Below are 10,633 nucleotides of genomic sequence, written 5' to 3' on the forward strand. Positions count from 1 at the left end.
GAACAATCAGGAATTGATTCTTTCATTCTCGATGAAAATAAATCTGCTGTCAGAAATTTTGATAGTGACTTCCTACCGGTAGAACAGTATTTCTCAATGTTGGTAACTTTAACTTGTGTGGATTTCAACTGGGGAATTCTGGGAGTTGTAATCCCTACAATTTAAAGTTGTCAAGGATGACAAACACATTTCATAAGAAAAGTTGGCATGTTAACAGTGGTATATAGTTTTACTTAAGTGGTGAAAACACCCAGTAGTTGGCCCCTTTTTTCCCAATGTATGCTCATTCTTATGAAACAAATAGTCCTATGTGAACTTGTTGTTAGGTCACAGATATACAAAAGGAGATTTTAAGATCCTGAAGAAATCATTACTTTAATTAGTTTAGGATGGTATAGTATACAGATGTTCCCAGCTAAACTGTTTTAATGCACGTTTATTGCTATAAACACAGATTTATTCATCCATGTTTCTTACCAAGGTAAACGAAACCACAACTGTCTGTACAAATTGTTTTCTCAACTGTTTACTCCAGTTCTTAAAAATGTTGACCACCTTCTCACAAGGAATTCCACACGGTTATCTGGTGATAACAGACACTGTGAAATGTTTGCCATTCTGCTGCTTCATGGACGTGTCCGTTGTGCTCTCTTTTTTCCCAAAGGGATTTTGGCAACAGAAAAAGATTTGCCTCCAGCCATGTCTAAATTGGACTATGTTGTATAAAACCGGATTGACGATTGAATTGGAAAAGGTAAACACCATTATCCAGAAGAAAAAGAACGATGCAATGTTCACATCTGGTTGGAACTTCTGTACTAAAATGAGGAGAATGGTGATGATGATGGGGCTCCACATGACAAAGAAGGAAATCATGAGGAGAAACAGAGTCCGAAATAATTTGAAATCTTGCTGGGAAATGCGAATGTGGTGCCTCTCAGAGTAGGCCATGCCCACCTTCAGCCGTCTCCTTGAGGCCTTGGCAATCTGCAATATAAACATAGTGTAAAGTTAAGTGGTTAAGAATTACCTTTCTTCTCCTTAGAAAGATTCCAAAAAATTCATGTTTAGGATTTCTTAATCTTTATATATATATAATATGGCCTTTTTCTTCAGTGCTGTTATAGGTTTGAATGCCCACTAAATGAACTGTTGTAACATATCTATCTATCTATCTATCTATCTATCTATCTATCTATCTATCTATCTATCTATCTATCTATCTATCTATCTATCTATCTATCTATCTATGTTTGTTACAACAATTCATTTAGTGGGCATTCAAACTTATAACAACACTGAAGAAAAAGTCACTTATGACCACTTTTCACACTTATGACCGCTGCAGTATCACATGATCAACTGACTCAAATTAATGGCAGTTGCAATGTCCTGGGGTCATGTGATCACCTTTTATGACCTTTGGACAAGCAAAGTCTATGGGAAGCCAGATTCACTTAACAACCACTAAGTTAACAATCACAGCAATTGACTTAAACAACTGTGGCAAGAAAAGTTGTAAAATGAGGCAAAACTCACTTAACGAAGGTCACACTAAGCAACATAAATTTTGGGCTCAATTGTGGACATAACTTGAGGACTATGTGTATTTTTCCAGACTGCCTGCAAGTTCACAGAACTTTCTTGAGGTGAGCTGAAGCTGGAAAAAGGGGAAAGTCCAGGAAAGGCCCAAAATGTGGGACAAGGAGGATGGAAACTGACTGAAGTACCAGTAGATGTTATTTTTCACTATAATTGATGGGAAGGTAGCCTCTGTCCAGAAGTGGGCTGCCAAGGTGGAAGGGTGACCTGTGCTCGCTCTCGTGGCTCTGACTGCCGGCAGAGTCCAGTGCAATTCTGCTACTGCACCTGGGCAGGGAGCGAAATCACGCCCGGACATGCAGGTGTGCGCACAGGTGGTTCCTCCTACTGCCGCTACTGGAGTGCTGCACAGGCAGCTTCAGGAGTCTTCTGTGCATGTGTGTGCATCCCAGTGAGATTCTGCTTCTGCGCATTTGTAGGAAGCAAAATCTCATGAGAGGACGCGCGTGCAAGAGAAATTTCAGCAATTTTTTTTGCTTCCACACATGCACAGAAGCAAAAACTGGCTGAAATCTCTCGCAAGCATGTGTTCCCTCACAAGATTTCGCTTCCTGCTCATGCACAGAAGCAAAATGTCACTGGGACATGTGTGCATGCACACGGAAGACACCCAAAGCTGCGCGCAGAGCTCAATTTTTGCTACTAGTGCAGCGTTCTTTACCGTTCCGGTAGCAACCCGCTACTGTTCCGCACACATCCTGCACTTACCTGAATCCAAAATGGGTCGCGTGGGGAGGGATGGGTGGGGCCAGCCAGGAGTGGGATTTGGGGGTTCTCCAAACTGCACAGAGAATCTTAGCTAGAGGTTTTCCCAAATCCCTGTGAACCCCCAGCAGCCCAGCCCTGGTTGGGAGCATCAACAGTCTTAACTGGATGTCAGAGATCAGGCATATAGCAATGATTAAGTCAGCTGCAGTGATTAGCAGCCTGGTTTGGACTTAATTTAAGATGTATATTATGCCCTTTAAAACCCAAATGTTGGGCACCAGATCCGGGATTTCAGAAATCAGTAAGCAGAGAACAAATGCTTTTCTATTGCTTTGGTCTATGATTGTCTTAACGTTTGATCTGAGTGTTTTCTATATCCCTTTGCTGCCATCTGCCAGCTGTCTGATTTTTGCCACCCAGATCCGGCTTGGAATCCAACCATGGGTTAAAAGATTTCCTGCCTACTCATAATTCTACCTAGATTTACAAACACAGATTGAGCAGCTTCATTTTGAAATTGACTTCCTACTTCCAATTCCTTTATTGTTCAAACCACACCTAACTCCTGCTGTCTCAGCTTTGAGGTAGAAGCTGAACACTTAGCTAATGTTCTCTCCATTCTGATATATTGATGATGATGATGATGATTTATTAGATTTGTATGCCGCCCCACTCTGCAGACTCGGGGCGGCTATACTATAAGCTCATGCATTGTGGGGGTGGGTTTTTACATTGTAGTTTTAAATGTATGCTGTACTTTTAGTTGCAATAAGCTTTCTAGCATAAGTTGAATAAATAAATGTCACTCCCATTTATTACTTTTGAATTTGCTAGGCTGAGAGGTGCAGTGGGGGGCCAACTTCACTGGCTTCAGAAAAGAGTTGTGATGATTCACAAAGTCGGGAGGATCAATGGTTATTAGCCTTGGCGGCAACGTGACCATCTGCTGGGAGACTAATAGACCTTCTTGAGGAATTGGTTGGCCACCATGAGAACAGATTCTTAGACTTATTTCCTGACAGAACAATTCATCAGTGGAATGACTTGAATCCAGAGGTTGTGGCTGCTCCAACCATGGAACATTTTGGACAGCCATTTGTCTGAAATGGTATAGGGCCGTGACGGCAAACCTTTTTTTCCTTGGGTGCTGAAAGAGCGTGTTTGCGCTCTATCATGCATGCGTGAGTGCCCACACCCATAATTCAATGCCTGAATCCCCAAATTCCAGTCCATTGCATGCCAGAATTGGGCTCTGCAAACAAGCGGAACCCATATAGCCAGAACACAAACCACATCCAAAAGAAAAACCTCTCTCCGTGGAACTGATCAGGACTGGGTTCTACCTACCTTCCCCACCAGTTCACATCGCGACCGAAGTGCACGTTTTGTACACTCACTTCCTGGAAATGACTTTCTGCGCATGTGCAGCACTATAAAAAACCTTCTGCACATGCACAGAAGCAAAAAACAAGACAGTGGTGCCTATGGCACCACCAAGAGAAACAGCTCAGGGGCGTAGCAGACCTGGGTCTCTGCAGGTTCCAGTGACCCAGACCGCCAATGTTACCGGTAGAACTGGTCCGAACTTGGAGGAACCCATCTCTGGAGCCGATCCCTGGTGCCCAAAAGATTGGGGGCTATCGGACCAGAAGATTTCCAAGGTCCCTTCCAGCTTTGTTATTCTGTTATTAGGCTTAGATGGGGTCTGATTTAGCAGGTCAAAGCTTATGTTCTTATGTTTTAACAATAAACGTTAAGATGAGATGATTAAGAATATTAAAAAATCAGTTATGTGTTGCTTATTGCATTATTAAATACCTTCTATGAATATTCTTGTTGTCTGCTAAAATGAAAATCCAGCATATTTATTTATTGGATTTTTATGCCGCCCCTCTCCGAGGACTCGGGGCGTCATAAAAGTCCAATAAATAACATTAACAATATTAACAATATTAATAATATTCTGGTGGTCTATAAAAAGGAAATTCTAATTGAAATACTGTATTACAGTCTGCGTTTTAAACATTTGGCAACTCTTAGCATCGTATTTCTTTAAAAAAAGCAAAATTCTGGGAAATACCTGTAAAATCTTTGAATAACTAATTACGATGACCAATCCTGGTACAAGGAAGATCACGGTGGCAAAGGAGACATCCCAAGCGATTTCTCCTGCAATGCTGGGCCAAACCAAGGTGCAGATATACACTTCCTGTAAGTAAAGAACAAAACCTACGTAAGCACTTCATTGGATTTTCAACATAGCCTTTCAGAAAAAAACCATCTCACTCTTCCGTGTGAAATAATCACTCACCAAATACAAGCAAGACACAGCTAATGATTACATTATTATTTATTACAGTAAATAGTGGTGTGTATCCAAATAAAGGTGTATCAGCTCCTAAGAAAAATTAAACCAAAGTATCGCATCAGTGGAACTGAATGGCTTGGCAAACATTAGAAGCTATGAGCTCAATCCTGCCATGTTAATAACAGCTGCAGGTTAGAAGTGAAAGTGATACATACTTATTCCCTGATGATTAGAGGTAGCTCTCAATTTACGACCACACAACTAAGCCCAAAATGTATGTTGTTAAATGAGCAATTTGTCAAGTGAGTCTGACCCATTTTATGTTTTTTTTCTCACCAGTGAATCACTGCATGAACACAGTCTGTATAGTCTGGAGGACAGAAGGAAAAGTGGGGACATGATCAAAACATTTAAATATTTTCAAGGGTTAATTAAGGTTCAGGAGGGAAGTGTTTTTAATAGGAAAGTGAACACAAGAACAAGGGGGCACAATCTGAGATTAGTTGGGGGAAAGATCAGAAGCAACGTGAGAAAATATTATTTTACTGAAAGAGTAGTAGATGCTTGGAACAAACTTCCAGCAGACCTGGTTGGTAAATCCACAGTAACTGAATTTAAACATGCCTGGGATAAACATATATCCATCCTAAGATAAAATACAGGAAATAGTATAAGGGCAGACTAGATGCACCATGAGGTCTTTTTCTGCCATCAATCTTCTATGTTTCCATGTTAAAATCCATCAAATCTTCAAAAGAACAAGGCTACTGTATCTGGCAGGAAAAATCAAAATGACCATTTGGTGGCGACAAAGAGAAACAGAAAACTCAACCCAGGGATCTTTACAACTTGACGGCCCAGGAGTGGGGGAGAGGGAACTGACCTGCTGTTCATGTAAGTCAAGCTGTGGGTGTGCTTGCCGGCCCACCGATCGTACAAGTCGAGCTGTGCATATGCAGACCACTCTGTCACTCGCAAAAATTGAGTTGAATGCGCGCTGAACCGTAGATGTACGCCAGCCAGCTCCTTGCACAGCCCGGTTCCAGCCATGATATGGCCTAGTAATGGGTGGTTGGGGGTTGCAGACCCCTGCTCTAACTCTTGGTTGCCACTGAATGATTTCTCATTTCATTTTTGCATGCTGGATATGATATAACAAGCGGGAATATTGCTCAAGCACAGGAAAGCAAAGATTTTTATAACATCTAAATTATATATTCATCATAACACACCTGTATATTTTATAAATGAGCCGGGGTAGCACAGTTGTTAGAGTGCAACACTGCAGGCTACTTCAGCTAACTGCTAGTTGTAGTCCAGTGGTTCAAATCTCACCACCGGTTCAAGGTTAACTCAGCCTTCAGCCTTCGGAGGTGAGTAAAATGAGAATCCAGATTGTTGGGGGCAATATGCTCATTCTGTAAACCACTTAGAGAGGGCTGTAAAAGCACTATGAAGTGGTATAGAAGTCTAAATGCTATTGCTATTTTAATTGCCATAATTGAAAACAGAAGGGAGAGCTTTTTTTAAAGAAAGTGTAGTTAAAATTACTGCTGAATTACAACTCCGAGAAATGCCAGACAGTTAAGCAAATGATGAAGAGCTGTTGGGTTTGTGATTCAGTAACATCTACAGCAATGGCCCTCAACCTTTTGGGCATCAGGGACCTGTGGGGAAATATTTTTCTGCAGACCAGAAGGGACATAGTTCATGTGCTGCCTGCATCCCGCAAATGGTGCTTCACTTGTTTCACAGTCCAGTTTCTGGCATGCCGTGGACTGGTGCGGGTCCATGGACCGGGGGCTGGGACCTCTGATCTATAGGATCACTAGCAGTGGCAGCATTCATGAGTAAGGCAACCCAACGTTTCAGAGAAGCCTATTTCAAGATCAAAAAGTTAAAGGCCACTTCTATTGGACGGGTTCCTTTAGCCCAGTGTTTCTCAAATAGTGGGGCAGACCCTCCTGGGTGGGCGCATAGTGATGCCAGGCAGGGCACATGATCCTGGGGGATGTGTTTTTTTGCTGCAGGGAATAGGGGTTTGTTTGCACCAAACAATAGCACACAGCACAGAGAAGGAGATATAAAATGCAAACCCTTAATAGATAGCATGGAAAAATATTTAACAGGGATGAAAAGAAAGGAGGAGAGAGACAGGGATAATGAGACAAATGTAAGTCTCCCAAAAGCTAAGATGAGGAAATATGATGAAATGTATGTAGTGCTTGGCTTCATGTATCTAAAAATGTTGGCAGTGGACAGCATGAAACCAAATAAATGAAATTGCCACTTAAACACATTACACTCCAATCACGCTGATAAGCCGCTTGAGTTTTTTCAATGAAAACGTGCTGAATATTGCAAACAATTGCCCCTGTGGAGCGTTGGGGGGGCACAAAATGTTTACTTCTTCTTGGGGGGAAAAAATTGAGAAACACTGCTCTAGCCAGTGAAAACTAGTCATGAATCAAGACCATATCTCTAGATCCAAGATGGCGCCAACAAAGGCTGCCTCGGAGAAATGCTCTCTAGTGGTTTCTTTATTTTCTATAATTCGCTGCGATTCTCAATGGATTTCATGCTTACGAGACCATCTGCTATGACAATCATTAAGTGTTGCACCTCATGATTCTTGACAAATGTATCTTTTCTTTTATGTACACTGAGAGCATATGCACTCAAGACAAATTCCTTATGTGTCCAGTCAAGAATTCTATTCTATCCCCCTACAGGAAATCCTCGACTTACAGTCACAATTGGGAGCAGAATTTCTGTTGCTAAGCAAGGCAGTTGTTAGATTTGTCATGTCCAATGTTATGACCAAAGTTACGGTTGTGAAGCGAACTACTTGCAGCTTTTAAGTGAATCATGAGATTGTTCAGGTGAATTCGGCTTTCCTCATTGGAAGCTGGGAAGGTTACAAATGGCAATCACATAACCCTGGGATGTTGCAACGGTTGTAAATAGATGTGGGTTGCCAAGTGTTCAAATTTTGATCATGTCTGCTGCCGTTATACTTGCAAGGACTAGTCATAAGTCACTTTTTAAAAATATTTTATTTTTATTTTTTCTCCAGAGCTTCCATATGCATCAATACATATTATACCTTAAGAATATTAATCTAATTAATTAATTGATTGATTGATTGATTGATTAATTAATTAATTAGATTTCTATGCCGTCCTTCTCATAGCGGCTCAGGACGGTGTACAATATCATAAATACCACAATACATAAAAGATATCTAATTTACTTTAAAAGACTAATATAGATTACTAAAAGTGTTAAAACCCCATATACAGACATACACACTCATGAGATTCAATCATTCATAGTATTGGCTGGTGACAATCTCAGCGCTCACGGCCCCATTGCCCGCCAGCAGACGTGGGTCTTCAGAGCTTTTCGAAAGACCAGGAGGAAGGGGGCGGTACGTAAGTATCTCCGGAGGGAGTTCGTTCCAGAGGACTGGGCCGCCACAGAGAAGGCTCTTCCCCTAGGTCCCGCCAGATGACATTGTCTGGCCGACAAATATGTCAATAGCATGCACATTTCCCAATCAATCAAAATTCAGTAACCTATTTTTATACCTAGCCTTGCTATTATTAATCAGTTTCTTTTTTTCCACACTCCCCTCTCTCGATTCCCATCTCCTCTAGCTATCTTCTTCCTCCTTCTCTCCCCCTTCCTCCTTCCTTCTCCTCCTTCCCTTCTCCTCTTTCTTTCTACTTCCTCTTTTTCCTCCTAAACCCTTCCCTGGGTGATTTTAATAACTATTTTCATTGTTTTGTAACTGTAGCTAAACAAATGGGTGCAAGTTGAGGGTTATCTGTACTACCTAAATCTGGGTTCCTCATTCATCGCATAGTTTACAAACCAGATCTGAACATCATGACTTTCCTTGTTTTGTAAATCCAGTCTTGTTTGAGACCCAGAAATAAAAAAACTGGGATTAATAAGTAGCCCGTGGTTGGCTTAATTGGCTATAGAAGTGTAACTACCCATGAGGATTGTATCTGCCGCACACAACAGTATCTTAAGCTTCCTAGATTTAGACTGCAAAAATGTAGATGAGCCCTAGATGTCAGCAAAGAGACACAGAAAATCCTAAAAATTCTGACTCTGGTGCCATCTATTGGTCATCTAGAATCAGTCCTGAACCAATAGCCCTACTTTTATTAAGCGTAATCAAAGCAAAGTAGGGATTTGAGAAAGGTATTGCCCCTGGTTCTACCTTTTACCTGATATTGTGCTATAAGATAGTTTTATCATATTGTGCCCTTATTCCTCTCCGTGGTCTTTGGAGAATTTATCTAGCAAAGGTGGTTTGGATTCATGAACATTTTCATCTTTAACCCAACATAAAATCAAGAAATGGACCTGAAAAATTAGAATTGCTTTTATTTTTTAATCAGATCTAAAAATATAAGAGTTATAGGGGAACATATATTCTATAAAACAGAAAACAGTCCCTATTTACATCTTGGTATATTTCTGCATGCTGAAATATTTAAGGACCTTTAATAAATTTTTATTCTGCTTCTAAAACTTAATTTGTTAAAGTCCACCCCTCCCAGGACCCAGCTAAGGTGGCCATCTTTGAACACCTGGAGATGACATTTCATGTGTTTTAAAGGAAGAATAGTGTGTCCGGAGAAACTATTTGCTTCTGATTGGCCTTTAGCCGATATGCAAAGCTGAGTGAGAGATGATCACAATCAACCAATCAAGACAGGTCCTGAATGGGGGATCACCAAGAAATTGCAGAACTGCAGGCAAACCCCAGGTCTATAAACAAACCCTAGAAGAAAGAAATGACAAATCATTTCCGGGCTGTTGCCAGAAAAACTGTGAGGTGGTCTCCTTGGAGCAGGGCTGAAATCCAGCAGGTTCTGACAGGTTCTGGAGAACCGGTAGGCGGAAATTTTGAGTAGCTTGGAGAACCAGCAAAAACCACCTCTGGCTGGCCCCAGAGTGGGAAGGGAATGGGGATTTTGCAGTATCCATCCTCTGCCATGGCCACCAAACCACACCACGGCCACCAAGCTACTCCCACAGAACAGTAAGTAAAAAAATTTGGATTTCACCACTGCCTTGGAGTCCCCAAAAATCAAGCTCAACTCACGGGCCATTTTATTTGAGCCTGTTTAACAATCTGGTGGGTGAGAGTTCCAGCAACTTTAAAACTGTGAGATTTAGAGTTTGAAGGATGTCTACCTCAATCCTACTTTTCCTGAGGAAATGCTTATCCGTGATCTTTATGGATCTTTCCAAATCTTGCTCTAGACAAGGCATTCAACTTTCCTCCAGTTTTATTCTTTACCACAATTATTAAGTCAAAGAGACAATTTCTTCTTCATCGTTTTGTTTGCTCACTCATTGCAAGATGATCAAGATACCTTGCATAACGCAAAATCCTAAATCAAAGCCTACACAATCTCTTTGATACGCCTACACTATGTACTCTAGGGCTGTAAGTACTCCGTGAACCTGGTAATAGGCAGCTAACGTCAGTCATACTTTGGGGTGACAAAGCTGATCTCTCCAATTTGAAATGCCACATTTATTTTACTTTTTTGGCCAATATGTCATATTTTGCTTGGATCTGAACAAAAAACAGACGGAGAGGATTTGTTCGCTGTGGAGAATCTCCCCAAAGTGTCACACATCTTTCTGTCATAGATCTTGCCTTCATTTGCTGTAGTTGCTCAAAGATCATTACCCCATTATGACAGGGGTGAAACCCAGCAGGTTCTGACAGATTCTGAAGAACTGTTGGTGGAAATTTTGAGTAGTTTGGCTGGCCCCAGAGTGGGGAGGGAATGGAGAATCTGTAATATCCTTCCCCCAGAAGTAGAGAAGGAATGGAGATTATGCAGTATCCTTCACCTACCTGCCCACCAAGTCACATCACACCCTCCAAGCCACGCCCACGAACTGGTAGTAAAAATATTTGGATTTCACCGCTGCATTATCATGATGAAAGACATTTATGACTTGAATCATTCCTTAACT

General features: G+C 41.3%; 1 protein-coding gene across 1 annotated transcript in view; it reads right to left on the reverse strand.

Annotated features, from left to right (window-relative positions):
• Positions 1 to 356: 356 nt before the first annotated feature.
• Positions 357 to 10,633, reverse strand: part of FFAR4 (free fatty acid receptor 4) — a 23,082-nt gene continuing 12,805 nt past the window's right edge. The window contains exons 2-3 of the mRNA XM_070752371.1: positions 4,391 to 4,519; positions 357 to 987 (exon numbers count right to left, since the gene is read on the reverse strand). Coding sequence (XP_070608472.1) covers positions 580 to 987; positions 4,391 to 4,519 — 537 coding nt within the window. The 3' untranslated portion in view covers positions 357 to 579. The remainder of the gene's footprint in view (positions 988 to 4,390; positions 4,520 to 10,633) is intronic.

This window comes from Erythrolamprus reginae, chromosome 5 (genome assembly GCF_031021105.1).
Source record: "Erythrolamprus reginae isolate rEryReg1 chromosome 5, rEryReg1.hap1, whole genome shotgun sequence".
Lineage (NCBI taxonomy): Eukaryota > Metazoa > Chordata > Lepidosauria > Squamata > Dipsadidae > Erythrolamprus > Erythrolamprus reginae.